General features: G+C 40.3%; 1 protein-coding gene across 1 annotated transcript; it reads right to left on the bottom strand.

The window, feature by feature from the left end:
• Nucleotides 1-332: 332 nt before the first annotated feature.
• Nucleotides 333-24,613, bottom strand: LOC118812172 (lysine-specific histone demethylase 1B). Its single transcript, XM_036576942.1, has 21 exons — nucleotides 24,420-24,613; nucleotides 22,864-23,030; nucleotides 20,947-21,068; nucleotides 20,780-20,869; nucleotides 19,394-19,505; nucleotides 18,968-19,081; nucleotides 18,141-18,179; nucleotides 17,804-17,981; nucleotides 17,316-17,500; nucleotides 12,208-12,378; nucleotides 10,967-11,041; nucleotides 9,776-9,910; nucleotides 8,460-8,631; nucleotides 7,690-7,817; nucleotides 6,435-6,566; nucleotides 6,215-6,289; nucleotides 6,016-6,132; nucleotides 4,870-4,995; nucleotides 4,379-4,501; nucleotides 2,586-2,738; nucleotides 333-748 (listed from the first exon to the last, which is right to left on the bottom strand). The coding sequence occupies exons 1-21, from the start codon at nucleotides 24,433-24,435 to the stop codon at nucleotides 665-667; spliced, it is 2,514 nt and encodes an 837-aa protein (XP_036432835.1). The 5' UTR covers nucleotides 24,436-24,613; the 3' UTR covers nucleotides 333-664.
• Nucleotides 24,614-24,794: the final 181 nt, after the last annotated feature.

The raw sequence follows: 24,794 nt of genomic DNA, 5'->3' as shown, positions 1-24,794 counted from the left end.
TCTTGTCCTCTTGCACTCTGTGTACAGAAAGTTTCTTATGTCTATTAGCCCAAACTCTTCACCCAACATTACAACAGTGCTTTGTCACGATCATGATAAACGTTAACTCAATAAATCAATGCAGAGTTCTACTTTTATAATCTACAGTGTAGATTTAAGTTATACAAATCATTGGGGTGAAAAAAAAACAGTGACTTCCACTGGAACATCAGTATATTTAACAGTCACACAAATTTTTTGAACACCCTTTTTTTTTTCCTCCCCAACTCAAGCACGTCTCGTCTCCTATAAAGGACAAAATTAACTTTTTCGGATTTTAGGGTACTAAGACAAACAAGAAAAAGTGTGAGGAGCAGTAAAACACCGACATATTTCACCAAATAAAGTATGAGCCATGATTACATGAGAAGAACCACCAGATAACAAAGCATCAAACAGCTTTGAGCCATAATCAGCACTTCACAAAACATCACTTCAACTTTGCCAGGTATGTAACACCGTGGGAAATCCATATGAAGTCCATTTTATCGGCCGCTGTTTCACTGCTGCACCAAAATAATTGGTGAGGTGTTATAATTCCTGATTGGAGCTCTGAAACACCTGCTCCAAAAGGTCATGGAAGCTCTGATTTAAGGTCCAGTCCGTCCGTCACCTGCCCGAAGCTTTACAGTGCTGCGATCTTACTCGCCTCTCGTACTCCGCTCAGATAAGCGCCTGTTACTGTCTGAGGAAAGTGCCGGTTCGTGGCCTGGAGAGCGAGAGATACAAGCAAAGAAGCACAGATTATATTAAAGGTAAATGCACCAAAACAGAACAAATACCTGTAAAGAAACTCTACCAATTTTTCTAAATTTCTGCACAACTCAATCGTTAAGATGAAACTGATTCCAAGTGGTTTGGTGTGTACTTGTATAGTCAGAATCTTTCACAGTGGAGATGATAGAAACCAGAAATCTGAAGAGTTTACTGCCTCTAAAAGCTGCTTCACAGGAAGCTATTACAGCAAACTTATGTACTATTGTTTATGATGTTTTTCATGTGTACAGAGATAAAATTTAGGCTTAAAATATTTTATTTAAATACTGTGACGGTAGAGAGGTACATGTAGGAGGAACTAGTGGCCAAGGAAAACTTACGTTTTCAGACTACCACTATTTTACCATCATCAACATTACATATAAAAACTCAGAAGTGTAGGTTCACTAGTCATATCTGGATAGTAAATAAAATGGCTTCCTGGTTTCTTATCACCACTGTAAAGAAATCTGAGTAGGTACGTTTCTCCACATGTAACTTTAGACTCCTCTGAATGACTTTGTTTACATCTCATCAATTAATTTTAAAAAGATAAAAATATAGAAAAAAAAGTTATCAGTGAAATCCCTCTTTAATAGTCACTAGGGCTACATCAGGGGTCGGCAACACGCGGCTCTGTTTCTGCTCTGTTGAAGCTCCACAGCAGAATTAGATTTTTAGTTAAAAATAAAATAATCCTCCTTTGCAGTAAAATAAAGCTCTGCTGATCTTTCAAGCGCAGTTTTAACAATAAATGGTTTTAAACGCTGGAGTTAATGTAGAACTGCTATTTCACCCTTAAACCCTGAAGATCACTGAGACTGCTACCATAGCAACACAGACAACAATCTCGCCTAGCTAGTACCTAACGAAAAGGCAAAGAGAATGATTTAAGACGAACATCGATGATTTGGGGACAAATTTACTTATTTGCATTTATAATCACGCCAGCTGGTTTCCTGATATGTTTAATCTGCAACAAGAAACTGTCAAACACTGAAAAGTCATGAAGCTGAAGTTGCCAGATTCACAAGATTCTAGTTCTTATTTTCCTGTTCCACCTCAAACGGTGCAGCAGTTACATTCAGGCACCATTTAAGGTGGAACAGAAAAATTCGATCGAGAAGCTAGAGAATGAGAAGCGACTTCAGTCTCGTAGAACATCGACTGTCGAGAGACATTTTACAAGAAGCCATTTTACTTTTGAGGGAAAGTTTCCTGCCGGAGATGCGAGAAAAGCAGCTATAGCTGAGCTAAAGCTTAAAGCAGAGCAAAGTGAGTCTGAGTTTTCGTTTATATTTTTAGCCTAAACTAGCACATCAGCACACACTAAGACATATTTACAGCCAAGTTGGGAAAACGTTACTTCAGTTAAATGGACATTATATGTTGTGGCTCCCAGGGTGGTTTGATTTTTGTTTAAAAAGGACACAATAAGTCTTCTTAACATTTGGGTGGCGACCCCTGGGCTATATAAAGAGATATACAGAGGAAGAACTTAAGCTGTAGACAAATACCAAATCACTTGAAGGAGGTAGGTTAGCATCATCTCACACAAGCTCCAAACTGATGTCAACCACTTCATTTGTTTGTAGTTTTTGCTTGTCTCTGGCAGTAACGAATTCATATTTACCCTTTAATGCAGGTCCTGAACTTTGCCATCTACTTTACGTAGTAGGGTCCAAATCTCTAACAGGCTTTGTCAAATCTAACCCCAGTGAAACTTGTGCTTGAATGTTCTGACAAATGCAATGACTGCCAAATGGCTTCACTGAGTTCAACAGGCTCACCTCGCCAGCAAAGAAAACTTTGCCTTGAACATCTTCGGCGATGATGTCATAGGCCTCTCCGCTGCCCCCTGTCTTCACAAAGCTGTAGGACATCTGAGACCACATGTCTTTACTCCAGTGTGTGATGAAGTACTTCAGCGGATCTGGAACCTCCTAGAACATTACAGAGGTTAAAGGTCTCAGTCTCTGATTCTCACATTGCTGCCCATTCTGACAGCCTCACAGTAACGAATCAATCATGCAGTTCTTTCTTCTTGATCATGTTAAAGGATCAAGTTATGGCTGAACTACTATACAAGAAAACAAAACCTATATTGTTTGGTCTATTCTAAATATTTTCTCCCAAAAATGTTGTTATTTTCTGACTTATATACATTTTTTATGTTTTTCTTTTTAGAAAGGAATTCAACCTATTCTTCTCTCTGTAATTTAGTCATTGAGATGTAAACAAAGTCATTTAGAATGGTGTGAAATGATGCATTGCACGAAATGTACTGAGTATTTTTTTTTATTATTTTTTTATATATTGGTGGTGATAGTAACCAGAGGTCTGCAATGTCAACAGGAGTGTTTCTCAAACCTGGTCCTGGAGGCCCACTGCCCAGCACATTTTTGTGCGTTTCTTGTCACATTAACTCAATTCTTAGCTGTTAATGAGCTGCTTAGTTGGATCAGGTGTGCTGGGAGCAGGGAAAACACTAAAAAGTGCAGAGTGGTGGATCTCCAGGACCAGGGTGGAGTAACACAAAAGCTCTACAGCACAAATGTAGCCTTTTTATTTACTTTCCAAAACAATCAGTGAACCTGTAACACCTGAGATTTCATATGTAATCTTGATGAAGGCAGAATAGTGGTAGACCTGAAAAAGAGTCATTTGGCAGACTTCACTGCACAGAAACGAACAAAAGCATTAGGGTCTAAGAGAAAGAGGCGAAAGTTAAAACATCTAACTTGTCGAGGGTCGTTCAGACTTAGAAGGTTTGGTTCAATTAAAACAAACCCTGGTGTGGTTGGTCTGTTAGTGCAAGTGAAAACTTGCCAAGTAAGTGGGCTGAGACCCCGAGAGCAGGTTGGTCTCGTTAATAAACACACACTGGTGCAGTTCGTTTGAAGTATGAACGCAATACAGATGAAATATTTCTAAATAGACCAAAGACAAGATGAATCGTCATCTTCTCTTTGCATAACTGCTATGGTTCGTGGAAAAGACGACTTTCTGATGCCACTTTGACACGTGCATGTCGTACCTTCATAAGCTTTGAATCAGTAACTATAGAGCAGATAGTTTCGGTTTTTAAACGAGGCTGAGGCATGTTTAAAGTCATTATAAACTACTCCATATACACATTTGACTGAACACACAAATTATATTATTAAGACGGTTTCTCTGTTTTGTAAAAGCAGTAAGCTACTCAAGGCTCAAGGGATTTCACATAGTGCAAAACCACAGTAATGCAGGGAGTTTCATAGCTTATTGCTCCAAAATCAAAGACAGATAAAAGAAGACACAAATAAAACTACCAAGCCCAGAGAGTACAGACAGCAGCATGATTCAGAAAGTTGGCTGGACATTATCACAGTTATTGTCCATCATAAAATCTGCCCAATCACTTGTGACCTTTTGTTTATATGACTTTTGGTTTTTGTGTTTGATCTTTTGGTTTGATGTTATATATTTCAGTGTGAACGCTGAACAAACCAGAACTAAGATACAAACCTCAAATATAAACGTTCACCCTGGTTCATTACTTGCGAAACGCACATGGCACTAGTGCACGTTAAGATCAGTGTACCTGTTCCTTGAAGAGTTCACGGAGGACGTTCATGCAGAGCTCAACCACCTCTTTCTCTTCCAGATCTCTGACCACGGCCACAGCTTCTCCGGTTATCACTGACATCAGCACGCACTGATCTCCCTGCAGGGACAGGTCACACACATAGAGCCACTGTACTGCTGAACAAATGCTTGATCAGAGTGAGTGTAAGTAATCACACATGCTACGTTATCTTAACTCACACAGTGGCACACAATACAGTGTAATGATCACTATATGCAAGATGTATGAAACTTGATTCTCTTCTGCTAAAGAAGCTGCCAATTTGGAGACACAGTGTTTTTTTGCAACACTTGGAATCACATGTAACCACATAGCTAAACCATGGACAATGACATGACAACATGCTTAACTATCCAGTGCTTATCTCAGTGGAGAGACATACTACAAATTAAAAATTGGGCAAATGAAAATAAATGGAAAGAATAAAGATGAGTTCTGAGTCTGACCTTCGGAGTCATGTCATAAAACACACTGAACAATCCTCTCTTGTCTGGGCTCGGGGCAACATGACCAAAATAATCAGCTCCCTTGACTTTACTGTCCCAGAATCTATAGGGGAACTGCAGTGCGATCTGAAACAGAAGACACCTTGTTAGACAGTGTCCACAGCATAGGCACTTACTATGAGGCCTACTGTGAGAACAAAACGCAACATCTTTCATGATGATTTAGTTATGGTGAAAAGGTCTCGACAAGGAAGACAGTAACATTAACTATTAGAACACGTGAGGATCTATAACGACATATTTAAAAATGGTCCATGTTCTGTGGTTTTCTTGTTTGTTTCTTTTTTCCCCTGAGATCTACTTTTGACATTTGTGAGGTTTATGTACCAAAAACAGTTGTAATTCATTGTTACTTGACTATTTTCCAACATCTCTTCATTCCTTAGAATTTACCTGTGTGATATACACTGATATATGTAAATGAACTCTGTCCTGATTGGCTGCCCTGTATTGTGCCTCATTCAAAAAGCAGTCCCTCATAAATTCTGTGTGAATGGGAGGGGCTAAACTGTTGGTGTCCCATCTGTCTGGCACCCACTGTCATGCCTTGTTCAAACTCTGATAATTTACATCGCTGGCAAGTGTTCAGCTGGCAAGTGTTCAGCCTCACTCACATATAACACCTCACAACTTATACAGGTGTGGGCGTTCTCAAGTTTTCCCCCAACGCCACTTAATCATCAGTTTACATAGTTCTATCCAATGACTTTGGGCAAGTTGGTGTATTTACAACTAGTTTTAAAATATGTTTAGTAAATATCAGACTCTCTTATTAAAAAAAGTTTTTCATGATATGGGTCCTTTAATAAAAACACGGGTCCTTCTGATGAGAAAAGGGACTGCTTTTGCTGTAGTTGTAGCCCAGTTCTTTGGCTATGGAAAACATATCTTATACCTTTTTAATATTGCTCAAAGGCAACCCTTTTTTTAAATATAAAGGGAGAATTACATCTTCGGCATGTTCCGGGGCTTTAGACCATTTTTGTATTAAGTCTTGGACAACTTTATACTGTTAAGAAATAGTCTACTTAAAGTCCATGTTAGAATAAGCTCAGATACAAGTTGCCCCATTGTATCAGTCCTTACCTTCTCTATGATGCCTGCTCCCAAGCTGTGAATGGCTTTGAGCTTCCTGTCTGGGAGAGGAGGGCTGAACTGGATAACGTTCTTCTGGAGAAGAGCTAAAGGAACCGTCACTAAGACCTAAGAAAGAAGTCGACACTTCTCAATGCAAAGAGATACATGTGGGTAAAGCTACTAATTTATATGAAGCAGTGTCCTGTACCTTCTGAGCAGTATACTGGGTTCCACTTGAGGTGGTGACTTTCACAACATCTCCTGAGTAATCAATGGACTTCACCTATATAAAGATGCCTCATTTAGTTATTTAGGAGAGGATGCCAAAAATAACACCACCACAATTCATGACCAATAAGACACCAACTTAAACTCAACTTCAAACTGAACTCTGAGTCTCTGTTCACTAATAAGCACATGAAACCTACCGGCCTCTTGAGGTGGATATTGAGGTCTTGGGCCAGTTTGTGCAGCAGAGTGGAGTAGCCCTCGGTCAGAAGGGTGTGGTCTCCAGAGAACTGTGCAAAGAACTCGTTATGATCCCACGATCGTGCCGACACCTCCAAAACAGACAGGCAGAAAATGTAAAGGAATGTAAAGGAATATTTAATAGATTGATATACGTTTAAAAGGCAGTGTTTAAGAGACTGCTATACAGCCATGCTTTACAAACATCCAAGAGGGAAAGTCTACATTTATTTCTAAAATTCTGCACAATAAAACCATCTAGATGTAAAAGTCAGTCAGAACGGTCTGATGTGAAGCAAAAATTGGATTCTTCCGGAGAGTTGTACCAAGTCCAGATCATTCACAGTGGTGGTGATAGGAACCAGATGTCGGTGGAGTTTAATGCCTCTAAAAGCTCCTTCACAGAAAGTTACTTGATGAATTGTTTACAAATACACTGCTTGATGTCAGCGACATTGTTTTACAATAGTTTTCGTTAAAGTCTTCACCTAAATGTATTATGTTTTACAGAGAGGCAAAATAGTCCACACCAATTTATTACTGTCAATATCCGCAAAGGCCCAGTGAATCAAATCATGGTGGAGAGTTAAATGCAGAGTGTTGTAAGGCAAAACAGTACCTTAAAGGAAAAAAGTTATTTAATCAGACTTACCACAAATGTACCCTTATCAACATTACATAAGAAAACTCAGATACGTGGTGGTTTTGGATAGTAATTGAAATGTCTATTTGTGTTAGACATCGTGACCCCTGGTTCTCATTACTGCCATCATAAAGAAATCAGAGTTGGTAAGTTTCTCTGCAATGCACCATTTCGCATTACTGAACCACTTTGTTTACATTTCAATGACTGAATTATGCAAATTTTACAGAAGAAACATCTGTGGGATCCTTTTTACACTGCTGCTGCTGTGGGGGCAGTCATGGACTGTAGGTTAGGGAACAAGCCCTGTGACCAGAAGGTTGCCGGTTCGATCCCCTGAGCTGACAGTATATGACTGAAGTGCCCTTGAGCAAGGCACCCTGGGCACGCTGTGGATAGGGCTGGCCACCGCTCCGGGCAAGTGTGCTTACTGCCCCCTAGTGTGTGTGTTCACTAGTGTGTATGTGGTGTTTCACTGCACGGATGGGTTAAATGCGGAAGTGAAATTTCCCCGTTGTGGGACTAATAAGGGTCACTTAAATAAAAGGAGATTTCTCTTGTCTTACACACACCTGGTCCAGGGTGCTGGCGCAGGCGTACTCCAGATTGCTGAGATGGAACTGAAGTACTTTCTCCTCCAGCTCGCTGAACTGAATGCCTGATTCCTGCAGAAACGTCTTATACAATTCCTGAATCTTTTCTGAATGAGAGTGAAAAAAGAATGAGCAGAAAACTGGAGACTAGAATGTTTTTTTTAGAAACTGAAAAAGAATAGAAACTATTTTATATTCAGTCAAGATAGAAAAAAAAACACAGTGGTAGAAAATACACAATAGAACTGAAACATTTTCAAAACAAAATCAGTATAGTTTTAATGTGACTGTCTAATACAGTGTCATAAACAGTGATTCAGAAGGGGTTTGTCACAATGCAAGACTTTCCACTTAGCTGGACACCTTCAGTAAGTAAGATATAGTTCAGTTATGGCTGCTATTTAACAGGTGAAAGAGGTAACTTTTGGTGCTTTTCCTCATTTATGGTGCTGGAAGTGACTTGAATATAATCGCAGTTGCATTTCGTACTTTGTGTGCACTTCTTACGTCTTTGTAACAATCCTGGCAAAAGCCTTCTGTGTATGAAAGGTGCAGTACAAATAACCTTGCCTTGACCTTAACCCAAAAAAAAAAAAAATCAAGACTGTCCAATACGAATGATCTTCACTTCTAACCGATTCCTGAATTATGGCCCAAATTATCTCACCAAATCTGACATATCCCTCCTTAAGATGTGCATTTACTTTGTGCCTACGGATTGCTTTGCTCTTTTTTAAAACGCACAGTACCCCCAAGTGGAGCGTCATGGTGCTGCGTCTTGTCCTTCCTCCACTCAGAGACGACATCTAAAATGGCGTTGAAGTGGAAGTCCATTCGCTTATCTATGGCAGGGTCAGTGATTTGGCCACCCTCCTGGATCAGGTCACACCGTTCACGCAGCTTATGCATCCTCACACCCAGCTAAACACAACAGCAAAGTCAAATGCAGGGTAGGTATGTCATGAGGGAGTGCATGTGCTAGTAACAGTAGTTATGAGAGCATGCAGACTGCATCATCATCATAAATTACGGAAAAATCTTCACTCGATGCATAATTTGTCTTAAAAACAAAAGCAAAAGTGTTTTTACTAAGTTTATGAAATTGGTAGTGGTGTAATAAGAGGCCAACTCATAACCTGAATGTGTGCTGCATTAGACATGTTTTACTATTTTTATCTATTTTGGTTTATTTACGACTGGCATAGCTATAGGACTGGTTTAAGTGATGGATGAATAGAGTGTTAAACAGATGTTTACTGTCAATATTTGGTGTCTCATGCTGTTAAACGTCTTTGAATGAGGGTGGCAAGATGACAGGTAAAGGCAAAATGCATAATGGTCCTAAACTGATTCGTCAAATAATAGTCAACAAAATAAATTACAGAAACGTTTGTTAACTGCACTCCCAGAGTTGATTACATAACAATCCTTAGTCGCAACAACAGTGTACAGACATTGAACACTTACACATTTACTTACAGTACTGTGCAAAAGCCAGAGACCACCTTTTATTTATTAAATTTCCAGTCAAACCAGCCATAGCAGTCAAAGACATGGTACACCCCCAAAACTGTCCCCATGAGTCGGAAAAGGATGTGCAGCTGTTAAGAAGCTCTGACTGAGAAAAGGAGATACATCAAAACAAGGAAGCTGTTGGTGTTCTCAGAACAATGGACTGACCACCCCAGAGTCCAGACCATAACATCACTGAATGTGTTTGGGATCAATGACTGTGAGAAGCAGCAAATGCAACCAGCTTTTACTGAACTTTGGAGGTGTGGAAAAGTATCCCTGCAGATTTCTTTGAAAACTGAAAGCAAGACTGGACACTCAGAATACTGAAAAACGTTACACTACATTTAGTTGTTGAGGTTCTGTATAATATTCTGTTAAACATGTTTTCTACTTTTTTCTGACACTGAAAAACAATAAACTTGGACTAAATAAGTTTATTGAATAAACGGCCATTTTCACTGGAAATTAAATAAATGACATTTGCACAGAGTGTCTTTTGGTAGCATTTGTGAGCCTATTATTGGTTCATCAAAGTGTGCGTCTCTCTTACCTGTTCACACATTAGAGCGATGGGATTATTGACACAGCCGTTAACGATCTGAGCTCCTCGCCCCACAGTGACGCCCAGCGAAGTGTCATCCCAAACTCGCCCTCCTATTCGCTCCCTCGCCTCCAACACCACAACCTAAGATCCAATCACAACAGCTCAAATGGGAGAGGATTTCATCATCAGTTAGGTTGTTTTATATCTACAAAGTTGTATTTACACAGATCAGAAAGACATATAATCAATCATTCAATCAAGAATACGATCAAAAGATGTGTCAGTTCCACTACTGGTCCAGTGTGAAACCAGCCTCATCTTCAACAGCCTCCAAGAATATGAATGTACATTTCCAGAACGTTCTAACTCCATCCTTCTGATGTAATGTAATAGTATTCTATCTGTTAAATACTTGTACTAATGTTACACGGTTATAATGCACAAAGTAATCATATTAACATCTTGACATGACTGGTGATGCACAGTTTACCATTTCCTATCAAAAGACTGGGTTTGTTAGATACTCTGTACCGTTACTGCTGTGTGCATGTGCTGATAATCAGACTGAAGGCCTTAGCATACTTCTTGCGGAAACAACGTTCGCCTGGCTTCAGCAAACAATGACGTAATTGCAGAGAAAACGAACATCTGCAGTGGAGGCTTCGTTCGCCATGTCACGCACATGGCAGCCAGACGAACTCCGCGGACGAAGACACTACACGGCAAAGCCTGTGATTGGTCGGAAAATGAGGCGTGGCATGAAACAAAGGTCGACGCCTTTGAGGAGCTTCATTTTGCAAGACGTACGCTGAGTGCTTTGGCAGAGACACCAATATTTCACTGTGAAACCGTAACATAAATACAAATATAAGATAATCTATATCTTATTTTAAGGTTCACAAGAGGACGAGGCTGAAGTTGGCTTTGTATTTGCCAGCTTTTTGTTTGAATTCTCCCGTTCCACCTTACCTGGTGGCAGCATTCTGGACTTGCACGTCGCCGTAGTTAGAACTGTGACAAATCGTTTTTCCACCAGTCATAGAACTCATCATAAAATGTCACAGCGTCACCTGCATGAGTGGCGCATCAGTGACAGGCAACACGAAGCCCCGAAGGCACTTTCGGCTTCGCACAACCCTCAAGAATTTCGTTTCGAAAGAAGTATGCTGAGGCCTTTAATCATAAACTCTAACTGACCTGCATGCCAAAGTTCTGCAGCTGTCTAGCGGCAGCGAGTCCTGAGGGTCCTGCTCCAATCACCAACACCTTCTTCTGCAGACAGCAAAGGACAGAAAGAGAAGCATCATCCACAAAGGAACTGTCAGTGCAATTTTCATCAAAGCCCCTCTCTGCATTTCGGAGGAACATAAATTATGCAAAACAATTCACATTAGTGGTTGTGGTCAGATGGTGTTCGTATAAGCAGCAGGGAAGGGCTGCCAGTGTTTGTAGTGGGTCAGCAATGGCAATGATGATAAAAAAATGTGTGGGTCCTTACAAGACAGAGATGTGTTCACAGTGAAATCAGTCCTTCAGGGAAGGCATTATGATTTCTGGAATTGTCTCATTTTTATTGCTAATTTTTGTTTGACAATATAATCATTATTACTGTATTTAAACTCTGCAAATATTGTAGTAACAGTCTTTCGTTTATTGTTACGTTTCTTGAAAGGAAACCTTTACATTTTAAAACACCCAGTAGAAAATTGTCCAATCATGATGTTTTTATGTGGTCTGTAGGTAGATACAGTCAAGCGAGCTCTCTCATTGTTTAGGCCTTCAGGAGCTGGACAGAAGGCCTTACACACCAGATTAACCACCAGGAACTGACAACTACCAGCAGATGGGACCAACTTCATGAGAAAAAAAAACATCAATCTAGACCCTCTGAAGCAGTCTAACCAGGTTTTAGTCAGCGTCAGTTGTTAGAAATGGGAAAAAGTGACACCAGCTCTATGCCAGGACTTGACAAGCTTCAAATTTATGTGTTTAATCTAGGACTTTCAGATAAATCCCACAGAGGACGCTAGCAGACATTAGCATTATTGTAGAGATGTCTTATATTATATTATATATCGTTTTTTTTGACAGAGTTTTGACATTTATGGCCTAATCTGTGGTCATAATGACCCACAGTTACATGTCACCACTGAATGAAATATTACAAACATGACTGTGAGTACCGCAACCCTATCTGGACTAAGCAGTTAACGATGATGATGATGATGATGATGATGATGATGATGACGACTGTGAGCCCTTAAGGTAGAAAGTTTAGACCTGAGCAGAAACGCTGAAATGAGCAATAAGGATAATCAACTGAATGCAGCCAAAGAGGGCAGAAACATGAGTATCATGCAGTGCACAAGCACTGAACCTTCTTGGAGGGAAGCTGTTAGCATCAGTAGTTAGCACAAGATTAGGTGACTCAGACTGACGTTGTGGTAGGGCTCTGGCAGCAGAGGCCGTTTGGCCAGCAGCGCTCCGGTGTTGATTAATCCTTTCCGGGTCATGAAGTGCAGAACTCTGTTTAGCTCTTGAACGCAGCGGATTCTCACCAAACCCCGCACGATAACGTGAGGCGCACACTTCTGCGGGGTTAAAGCCTCCTGTGAAGTCAAGAAAAACCTCATGTGAAATTAAAGCACAGCGAACATCAAAAATAATCAAATGATATTAGAAAGATCATGTGATTTACACAGTAACATATACTCAATGCCATATCAGGACTTGTAAAAACGGTAGCTTTATAGAAGGAAAAACATTCCTTATTTTGAAAGGGCCCATATTCGATGTTTTTCTTGTATTTTATCATTTCCCAGAGGTCCAGTTCGTGCACCAAAATCAGTCATATTTAATTTTTCCAAGGACTGTTTTTTTCCCACAGAATTAAACAGGCTGTTTTTGTTACTGTGTCTTTACAGCTGATATATGTAAAGGAACTCTGTTCCGATTAGGTGCCCTGTATTTTGCCTCCTTCAAAAAGCAGCCCAGGAAGAAACACTCCTTATAACTTCAGTGTGAATGGATGCTGTAGGCTGACCAAAGTGACACATGAAATTGCATTGGTTTTCATAGCATCACCAAAACAACAAAATCAAAATGAGCGGTTTTTGCAGCTTGGTTTTCACATATGGACTGTGTGGAGTGGGGAGTGAATGGACCATTTTGATGAAACTTTTAAATAAATTACTTTATTTAACCTCTTACACTCATGGGTATATTTCGGTTTTTCCATCTGAATTTACATGACCATATCATAAGGCAAATTATTCAGTAACTGCATGAAATAAATGTAAATTTTGGGTTCTTTTTTTGTAGGTTCCCCTTCAAATTAGCACAACATGTGTTTTATGATCATACACATATTGCTATATGCTTACAATTTACTGCTGAAAGCCAAAAATCATCTTTTATAAAAATAATTTTTACAGAGCAGATCACTGAAGAGACACCATCTGGGATCCAGTTTCTACCTCAGATTTCTGGAAAAACGGGTCAACTTTCAATAGATAAAAAAATTGTGAGTTCAGCTTATTTTATTACAAAGTTGTAAAATTACATTACCCATCTATCTGACTAGAAAAAAGACAGTTACTCTCATGACACCCACCTTCTGAATGAAGCTTATAAAATATGAAAGTTATTGACAAAGTGTGTTCTGGTGGTTCCAAGGAGTTAAAAAGGTTTGGATCATTGGTGTGTGTGTGTGTGTATATATATATATGTATACACACACACACACACACACACACACACACACACACACACACACACACATATATATATATATATAGGTGAGCACAGACAGCAGACTTGTTAGTGACACTTGTTAGTGAATCCCAGGAGCTCACACTCTCTCGCTCTACTGTACGTGCCCGGTCCTGTTGCAGACTGCACCTCAGGACCCTGCAGGGAGCACGCCTTTGGAAATGCATGGATCTGCACTTTCCACTCAGCTTAATGGCCAGTGGAGTCAGTTTTAGGCTCTGGGGAACACAGCAGCGGAAAATATAGCTCCTCCTGTCAGAAACCTACGCAGAAGCTTAGTCCCACTGCTTCACTCAATTGGCATATGCCTGGGACGCTGTTGCTGTAATAGATGGAAACTTAAGGCCATGCTGTGCACTGGGAGTTAGAACAAGTACAGAGTGCTTATTGAATTCTCTCTTAATGGCTGGTTAAAGACCGATTTCTCTCTTTCACTTTCCCGCCCAAATTAATAAATATATTTCCCTCTTGAGTTGAAAAGACAACTGTGAAGAGTGTAAGCAATGACACTTTAACTCAGTCTTTGTATGATGTGTTTTAGCCAGTCATTTACTCTTTGTGAAGAACAGCTACTTGTTCTGGGTATTGATTTTGCATATTAATGACCACTGCTCTCACTGTCTGTCTAAGGCCCAATCCCATTTCTTCTTTTTACCCCTACCCCTTATTTTCGAGTGTCACCCTAACCCCTTGGAAATGAGTTACAAGGGGTAGTGGTTGAAATCTTACCCTACGGAATGGGACAATCCCTCAAATAAAAAAAATAAAAAAAAACATTACTTCATTAACAGCTACTAGCGCTGCTCTGTAGGCGACCCGGGCCAGCTTCAGTGATAGCAGAGAAGGGTAAAGTTCAGCAACCTCACTGCTGGGCTTTAGTTACATTTAGGGCACCATATGCCTTCAAAGAGGGGGGCAATTATTTATTATCACTCACCGCTAATTCTTTGGTGATACGAAGCTGAAGTCAGATAATTACCAGCTTCTTGTTCAAATTTTCCCGTTCCACCTTAAATGGTGCAGCAGTTACATTCTGGTGCTTCAGGCGTCAGAACTGCTGGACTATTTAAGGTGGAACGGGTAAGTTAGCCAGCTAGCTACTGAAACATTAGCATGCTATTAGCGATTTTTCATGTTTGTTATGAAGAAAATGACCATAATACATTGAAACAATATTAAACTAATATAATACAATGGTTATCATAATTTTTAACTGAGAAAATTCTCACATTTGTGGGTTTCTTTAGTTGCTCAGCCATCTTGCCGGTTTTTCTTTTTTTCTCATAACTCTCCATTTGGAGTGTCGCCTCTGAAAAACCTCCGTTTGGAGGGCCATGTAGCCCAAACACTTTGCGCTACTCCTCTATCTCAACAAAAATTGGGACACCCTAACCCTAGACATGAATGCGCAAGACAGAGGGCTAAGGGCTAAGTGGTGGGGCAAGGGGTGAAATGGGATTGGGCCTAAGAAACGGGGACAGGATAGGAGGCATGGCTTTGTGCATTGGTTGAAAGCTCTACAATGGCTACCAAACAGCACAGTAAATAGAGACTTTACAGGTTCAACTTTTTAGGTCTGTTTATGTTAAAAGAACAGATACAGTCAGTAAATCATGAGCACATGCCAGCCAAGCAATGTTTACTACAGAAACCTTGTAATTCGCTTTGAAAGTGGCGTTTGTTTACGTGGTAGCCCCTCTAAGATAATGCTAATTTCCTAGTATATAATGATTTGCCTTTTTTGTTACTATCAGGCTAACAGTACTGACTGTTGGCATTCACAACAGCCCCCTAGATTCATTGCAGACATCTGCAGCTCATAAAAGATACTGCCTTACGAGGCAACCAATGTTCTTGGAACTCTACACTGACACCTATCTGTACGGGTGATATGAGCGTCTTTACTGCATCCAGCAATATGCACAAAACCCTTTAATTATGCAAAGGGTCCTTTGAGTGTTCATGTTTCCACATAGAACCCTTTTCTTTACTGAAGAACCCATGAAGAACCATTTTTTAAGAGTGTACCTATGTCTTTTTTTAGGTTCCTTCCAGAATTGTTGATCAACACCTGTGATTTGTACAATTCATCCAATAATACTGCAAATACAGTGACTTGAAAGTAGGGGAAGTGAGCTCAGGATGAGGATGTGAGACTGGGGGCACCACACTGCTCAAAATATGACTAGAGCAACATGGGAGAAAGTGTCTAGCATAGTCTTAACAGCTTTAACCAACAAGCATGCACATCTTTTTCTTCTATGGCGAGTTTGCCGGGCTGTTGTCACATGATTTAAACATGGCACTGCAAATGTGTGGACCTGCGCATCATTACGATAAAACCGTTCATACAAGCCCTTGAAGTAACTTGAGTCTTCGTCTCAGGCAAGTGTACACTGATCAGGCATAACATTATGACCACCTCCTTGTTTCTATGCTCATTGTCCATTTTATCAGCTCCACTTACTATATAGGTGCACTTTGTAGTTCTACAGTTACAGACTGTAGTCCATCTGTTTCTCTGTTTTTAAACACCTCAGTGTCACTGCTGGACTGAGAATCGTCCACCAACCAAAAATATCCAGCCAACAGCGTCCAGTGGGCAGCGTCCTGTGACCACTGATGAAGGACTAGAGGATGACCAACACAAACTGTGCAGCAGCAGATGAGCTAGGTGGACTGACAAGGTAGGAGAGTCTAATAGAGTGGACAGTGAGTGGACACAGTGTTTAAAAACTCCAACAGCGCTGCTTTGTCTGATCCACTCGTACCAGCACAACACACACTAACACACCACCACCACCACGTCAGTTGCTGAGAATGATCCACCACCCAAATAGTATCTGCTCTGTGAGGGTCCATACGGGTCCTGACCACTGAAGAACAGGGTAAAAGGGGGCTAACAAAGTATGCAGAGAAACAGATGGACTACAGTCTGTAATTGTAGAACTACAAAGTGCACCTATATAGTAAGTGGAGCTGATCGGTGTGTGTACACTCTGCTTTCAGATTTCCGTTGTTTTCCCGTTAGCCGTGAAATTGTCTTGCATCCTTTTCTCTCTTTTAGCTCTCGCCAACAAGGCGAGATTTACTTTTGTCCAGTCTCTTGCTTGGTCACTCTTTCTTTTTCTCTTCCTCGCTTCTCCAACAACATCTTCTGGTGCCATAAAGTGTTATGTTTTTCTCAAGAGAGGTCTCGTGCCCAATCTTCCAAAGTTACATAGCGCTATAGCAGGCATTCCGGGCCCAGAGCGGCAATGACAGAGATGCTGTTCTCACTATTATAAGTCAGGGTCCCGTCAAAATGATTTTGAAGCTATTATTTTAGGGTAAAACTGTTACCTTATGTTGCTTTAAGAGCTGGCTGAGTGGGCGCTTTTGTTCAAGTGAGGTGGGGTACTTTGCTATATTTGACGCTCTAGCAAATCCGAACAGCCTGCAGAATCTCATGCCCTTTGTAAAAGGAAAATGCTCCAAAATGGCAGAGACTTCACATTTTAGAGTTTCTTGGATGGTAGATACCGTTACAAACAACGTGGACTGGCAAGGAAAACACAGTTTTGTTTACTAGGTCTCCCTTAAAGCAATAAAAGGAACAACAAATAAATTAAATGTACACAATTTCTGCCCCTCCCCCAAACACAGTCCATCAGCTGAGACACATTTATTGCTTAAAGTTAGAAGTCTTAAGTAGCTAACAAGGAATTGAAGCTTTTACTCCATTAATTAGCTAATTTGCCAATTGCTACTAACTGCGAGAAATAAGATTTAGTACCTTGCAGTCTCTGTGCCAGGCAGCCAGGATGAGGTTGCGCAGAGCAAGGTACATGGTGGGATCCCTGGAGAATTCTGGGAACTCGTAGAGCTCGTCCAGCTCCATCATGTCCGGCCGCACGCAGAGAGCTTTTCCACACTCGTTGGGCTGGTAGAACGGCTGGAAGTATGGGCACAAACCTGGGACTGAACATATACACAGAGATACATGAATTACGGCAGTGCAGTGGTGCACTTTCTACCAAATATCATCATGCATTAACGAAACTTTACTCAATTGTGTATTTTGTTGTAAGATAGCTGAGTCCAAACTCAGCAGTAAGATTGCAACTTATGCCACCACCATTACTAAAAATTCCATCTGTCTCCTGAGGTTTACTGCAATCTTTTGTAAATGCATCATATGAATACTACAGAGTAGAAATGAAAAGACCTGCAGAGATTGTGACCACAAGAATAAACGGATCTTTACTGTTCTTCTGTACTAACTCTGTGGCTGGATGTTGCGGCGCTGCTCAGGCCGCAGGTCACCATGTGAACTGGACGGACTCATGCCCACGCAGTCGGGGTAGTAAGCGGTGAGGAAAGGGTTAGCCGGACTCTCCTTGAACAGCGGCGGCAGAATCAGCATGGAGTGCCACCAACTATCAGCTACACCAGCCACTCTCTGAGAGAGAGAGGGACACAGAGTAGAAATGCTTCAAGAATATATTTTACCACCGAACAATTACAATAATTAGGACGAATACTACTATTTAAAGCTTTTCAGAAACCAAAGCAGAATGAAATTATTAGAAAATCCATTCAAATATACGAGCTGACTCACCATGTCCTCAGGTTGAGAACACTGATCCGGTCCTTCACTCTATAATAAAGACAAATAACACAATTAATTTTCTGTTAAATAAACAGAGGTTTCTAAATGATTTGTATTGGCATATGGTTTCATGAGAAAGCTTTAATTCATATAGAACAATAAATGAAAGTTGTTCAAGGTTTAAAAAGTTCTTTTAACTTCTTTACCAAAAACAGTGCTTTTAAAGAACCATCCACGAAAGGGTTCTTAAGGGTAGGCCTTCTGCTTTAGAGAACCAACAGAAGACTGTCTGAAGTGCCCTGAGCACTAGTTTAAGAACCACTGCTTTAGGGAATGAACATCTGGGGAGCCCTCTGGAATGTCTGGAAAAATCACTGTTTTGGGGAACCAGCAGCGGCCCTGAGCACTAGCTTGAGTACCAGTGCTTCAGGGAATCAACAGTAGACTATCTAGGGGGCCTGTTTGAGAAGCACTGTTTTCGGGAAGACACGGTGGACGTTTTAGAGAGCCCCGAGCGCCAGTCTGATTGTTTAGGGAACCAATAGTGAACAGTGAAGGGGGTTCTGGGGACTGGATTGAGAGTAACTGCATTAGTGAACCAACAGTCCTTCTTCTAGAACTTCTTCCTCTTTCTTGTCACAGCAGTGGAGGGATTGGTGCTTCTAAAGCTCTTAATTCAGCTCAAGAAGAACTTGCTTTTTAGCTGATGGAACACTAAAGTCTGCAGTGTTGGGCCTGGAAGGAACCCAATTTTATAGTACTATTGTATAGCATTATTCCAAATAAGCCTTTTTGTTACCTTTAAAATTATAGTGTGGACTGTTTCAGTCTCTTACTTTAACGTTGTTGAGCTTCATACCGCAGCGGTACGTTGCAGCCAGCGAGGCAGTTAGCTGAATCTCTTTAGTGAGCTGCCTCCACTTCCCGCAGTCTGGCTTTGTGCACTGAACCTGAAGAAAGAGACCACACGTATGAGAAAAGAAAGAAAGACCAGAAAAAAAAACCTTTCAGTATGATTATGAAAGGAGTGGCTTCTAAATTTCCAGAGTGGGTGAGCGTTTCGTCTTTGCTTGTCACTTAGAGGATGGATTTAAATGTGTTAATTTCCTACAGAGGATGGTGACAACTCAGCACACCTCCAGAATTATCAGGGGCCTTCAGATGTTTCAAGGGCTTCAGTGAATGGCAGGGGGGCATGAAGTCTTTGGATTTTGACAAACTAAAAAAGTACCACAGGCATTTCTTCAATAGGCATTTCTCACCCAGTAAGGGAGCTGCTGGTCAGCCATAAAGGCCTTCAGACTGGGCTCACTCTTCCCGTTTTCCGTCCACAACCTCTTCCACGAGGTGTACTTCTCATAACCTTCCTTGTGACTTACAAAACATAAAGACACAGAAATGAAAGTCGGACGAATACGGGTATAGATCTCTCATCTCACAATAATCAAACTTGATTATGATTCTTTAGGAAACGATTAAATCAATTAGGAAATCCCAAATCTCACCACAATTATATTTGATCTGATTATTTTCAAGTAATTCAGAATGTTTAAATTCACATTGAACACAAATGTGACAGGAGAAACATTTACATTTACATAATAGTGCAATATAGATAATAAAACAATACACCAAGCTGTTTTTTACTTTTACGCTTAAAAATAGGTGGAGAATTTTATTGTTGCCAAAAAAGGAGCACATACTTAATTGAATATCATTACAATAAATTATAAAATTCCAAAATGATGCAGCTTAATTGCTACTTTCAGTGCATTCTTTCACTTCTAAAAAATGTATGTCTGTAACTTTAACAAGAGCTGAGGATAACTGGTGTAGGCAGACACTGAGGCTACATTCATGTTGACTGATGTACCATAAATCAAGATTTTTTGCCTTTTCATCTTTAACTGGGCCTGAAATTTTGGTCCAAACACAAATACTCTGTCTAAGCGTGACCTAACCAGACACACAGTGTTGCATTTTAAATCCGAACAGGCCCCAAGCCCAGCAATATAAATTACTGTGTAGCGTCAATAAAAGCCACCATTAGATCATAAATAAATAAAACGACAAAAATCAAAGCAACATACGGTTTGTAACAACATTCAAAACCTTTTTTTGGTCTGGATAGACTTTCCAGGACAAGCTGTTCTCACACTGTGTGGTGCCGACAGTGAAGTGAGAGATGTTAGTCTTCACTTGTTTGAGTCTAAAACTCCAACTAAAACTTGTTTTTACACAGAAAATGTTACATTATACTGAATATATAAAAAAATTCTTTTAGCCCAAAAAAAACAAAAAACAAAACTTTTGGCTATACTAAACACTGCAAAAGCATGAATTTATCTGTTTTTATTTTTTAACCTACTCAATGATCAACAACTGAGAGCTGTTTTGATCTTTGTAATAAACACTTGTGCTTGTTATTCATTTGTTTGTTGTTCACGATGCACGTGGCTCATTCACAGGATACTATTCATTAGGATGTGTGTCTGTGGGTCGTTTTAAGCACAGGTTTGTTCACAGTAAAGTCAGATATTGGTCAAGGCAGAAAGACAATCTGAGCAAAAAAAAAAAAAAAATCTAAACTGAGCTAGTAATGTGAACACAGGCTGAGACTATTTTCATGTGCATTACTTAAACCTCACCTTCTGTAGTAGTGGTCAAAACACTCATTACAGAAGTGCTCTCCACAGGATAAGTGGTACCAGCGGGACGTGTACCCATTTTTCGCACACCTTCGGAAGAGAAAGAGATCAGATCACCACACGGCAACATCAACATCAAAGGCAAGCTGTAAGTGAACGCGCGGCACCTTTCCGATGCGCTGGCGAAACAAACGGGGTACGTGGCAGGACACCCAGCCTTCTCACACTTCCTGAACTTCTTCTCCACCTGCTCCTCCTCCTCCTCTGTCTCTGGAGCTTTTCTTTTAGTCTAGGAATTCAGAACAGAGAAAAAAATACAGCAGAGGTTCCTGAACTACAGGTCTTATTTACACAAATCTCAGGTCCAAAAGAGTTTGGACGGTATGCAACATGCAAATAAAAACAGAAAGCAGTGATTTGTAATTCTACTTTGACCTGTGTTTAAAGTGTTACTTTATCCACATCATTGTTTTTTGTGAATATACAAAATTGATGGCTGCAACACATTTCAATAAATTTTTAAATAAAAGGGATGGGGCAATTTAAGACATTGGGAGATGTTCAAAAGACATCTTAAACAGGTGATGCAGTCATGCTTGCTCATAGAAAGAACATCCAGGAAAGACTTGGTCCTTTATGAATAAGGGTGGATTGAGGCTCACCACTTAATCTCATCAAATGCCTCACTCAGATGGCACTGCTTTAAGAACCAGCATTCTTCTGTTATGGATATTAACACTTGCTCGGGAATTCTGTACTTAGCACAGTAGAAGCTATATTTCAATAATGTGCAGAAACGCTGCCGACTTCTCTGGGCTTTAGCTCATCTGAAATGGACGGATGTACAGTGGAAACGTACTGTGATCTGACGAGTCAATCTTTCAGTTGCTCATATAAATAACAGATGTGTTCTCTGGGTAAAAGAAGAAAAGGATCGAGCAGGTTGTTACCAGCGTAAAGTTCAAAAGCCAGCATCGGTCATGTTATGGGGGTGTTATTAGTGTCCATGGCATAAGTAATATGCATGTCTGTAAAGATCATTAATGTCGAAAGATCTATACACATTTTGGTGAAAATATATTTTATGCCTAGTAGATGGCCCTGCATTTCAGGGACACCCGTGCTTATTTTAACACAACAACTCCAAGCCATGTTCTGCATGTGTTACAACAGCATAGCTGTGTAATAAGAGAGTACAAGGTGCTAGACTGGCCTGCCTGCAGTCCAGATCTGTCTCCCACTGAGAACGTGTGGCGCATTTGCAGGGAACTGATTTATAAAACGAGTGTATGCTTGAATATACGCATGCCTCTTTACAACTTCTGTTCAACTCAGTCATTTATAAATTGCAGACAGTCATGGAGATGAGCGTATGTGAAAGAGCATATCAACCCCACCCAACTTTTAACTGATGAATGTCTCCAGTAATAAAAAGCTCTAAAGGAGATAAACAGGTATAGTGCAGTTACAGCACGTTCTCTTCTACACACACTGTGCTCGCTAGTTAAACTTACCAGAATTGTTTATTTTATTAATTTAGTTATTTAAAACAGACAAACAAACAACAAGCAGTAAGTGCACATATAAGTACTGATATACTACTGGGTCCTGTGAAGACAATATGAGCTCACATTTATTACAGCCAAACTCATGAAACACAGGGAGTCGAATGGCTTATTTTTCAACGAAGAAAAAATAAATCACATTACATAAATATGTAGAAAGTAAAGCATTTATAATAGTAAAAAAGCAAAACTGTTGCCACTGCCACCGTGTACCACACTGACGGTGCTTATTTTAATAATAACTGCTTTATATTTCTGATATCTATGTATGCCTGATTTGTTTCTTCTGCAGAAAGGCAATATTTTCCAAATGACTGATGCCACAAATGTCACAAAGAAAAAAAAAAGACCCAAAAAGTAGCCCAGTAAAAAGTGATCCACCATTGTGAGACAGAAATCCAGGGCTAAATAGAAGCAAGTTAAAGTTAGTTGGCTAAGCAAGAAATCCTGCTTTGTGAGCCAGGCCCCAGGACCGGAATTAAAGCATGAACGTAAGATAATCTATACATGTCTGCATACATTGGCCTGTGCCGTCGGAGTGCTGGTGCTCCGTTTGGACCGGGCATTAGGAGCCTGCCTCGCTGAGCGCATGGAGCTGCTTTCCCCTGCCGAGGAATCTACCGTCACTGCCGATCCCGCTCGCTTTTTTCCCCTCGAGCGACTGCAGGGCGCCGTCCCCCCATAATCTGTGGTTAAGACATGATTACAATAGTAAAAACATCACCGACAGCACCAACTACTCACACTTTGTTAATATGTCAGTCAGACAGATAACAAACAATAAGAGATTTAGCTTATAGTTGGGACATAAGACAATATTTATTGCTGCTGCAATAATTTATGTCACAATGTGTCTGAATATGCTTTGACAAGCATATCATAGATAACGTCAGTACTTAAAGAACGAGGAACAACTGCACATTTCATTAAAAAGAGAACATAATTAGTCCTGTTTAATTGGATTTAAATAAATAGAACTATTTTTGTTATACACTTTGAAAAATGACGGTTCTTCAAAAGGTTCCTTAGTAAACAAAATGTTTCTATATTGAACCACTTGCATGATTAAAGGGTTCTTTGCATTGTTAAATGGTTTTTCTTCAAATTGGTGGAGAATCTGCTGTATATGGTTCTATACAGAACCTTTGTGAAAAGGGTTCCATACAGCACCAGATTCTTCTAGCGTTACCATGTCAAGCTTGTAACAACAGAAGAACACTTTTCAAACAGGTTCTGTACAGAACCATCTACAGCACATTCTCCATCAATCTAAAGAACGCTCTCACAATGCAAAGAATCATTTAATATATATATATATATATATATATATATATATATATTTAATAATGCAAAGGTTTAAGTGTTCATGCTTCTACATAAAACTATTTCATACTAAAAAACCTTTGAAGAACCATCTTTAAAGTGTGTAGTTTTTGCTTGCAATGGAATACAGAATATAGAGAACTTGTGGTTCTAAATAGAACCACTGTCTTTCCAAAGAACCCTTGAGGAACCATCTTTTTAGTTGTGTACTGATCCACGATACGCTCAGAAAGGAATACCGCGGTATAATCCATCACGATACCGATACTCATCGTCATATTGCCCACCCCCAGCTGCAAGGCTTCATTGTCTTGCAGCACAACAGAGACCTTACAGTTTCTCCATTACCGCAGCTTTTGCGTAAGCAACGGTATCGCTGACTGTCCTCGCCAACACGACTTCAAACACGAAAAACAGTGAAATATCAGACCTTCAGCACTACTGAAAGACTGGCGGATACACACTAAGGGGGTTTACTATACAGCAGATACCGAGCTAGTTACGTTTGTGGATTATATCGAACAAACCCCTCGGAAAACTAAGGCAGAGTTACTACAACCGCTAAGTAGTCGGTAACGGAGCCCGTTAAGCTACCAAACTAAACCGCTCGTTCTGGACATCGTTATTGACTGTAATGAGCCCTGGCTCTGAGCTGAGGGGCTGATCGGTTCTGAGTGGTCCAAGTTCGTCTGGGCTGGTTTGTAGCGCTTTGAGTGAAAACAAGCCCAGCAGAGCAGCGGCTCCTCACTGACCTGCGTCCGACAGCATCGACGGAGCTCCGCTGCTCTTCGCTCACACACAGCGCTGCTGCCTTCCTGCAGACACTAAGGTGTCCCGCTAACGAGAGAAGAAGGGTGGGCGTCTGTTTGTCCAACGCAGCCTTTGTTTTTTTAATAAAAACTCAAGAAAGGCTGGCCGACTCCAGACATTTAATCCAGCTTCCGTTTTTGCGAGCTGCAATAAGCGTCAAAATAAAAGTCCACAAGTATGTGTAGTAAATACTGTAGCTGCGTTCATTACTCGACGTCGTTTAGACGATTTTTAATACGTATATTGACTTTTCCCATATATATATATATATATATATATATAATCAACATTTACCCGTTTGTACATATACTAAATTA

This window comes from Colossoma macropomum, unplaced genomic scaffold (assembly GCF_904425465.1).
Source record: "Colossoma macropomum unplaced genomic scaffold, Colossoma_macropomum, whole genome shotgun sequence".
Lineage (NCBI taxonomy): Eukaryota > Metazoa > Chordata > Actinopteri > Characiformes > Serrasalmidae > Colossoma > Colossoma macropomum.
This window is presented reverse-complemented; position numbering and strand designations above follow the sequence as displayed.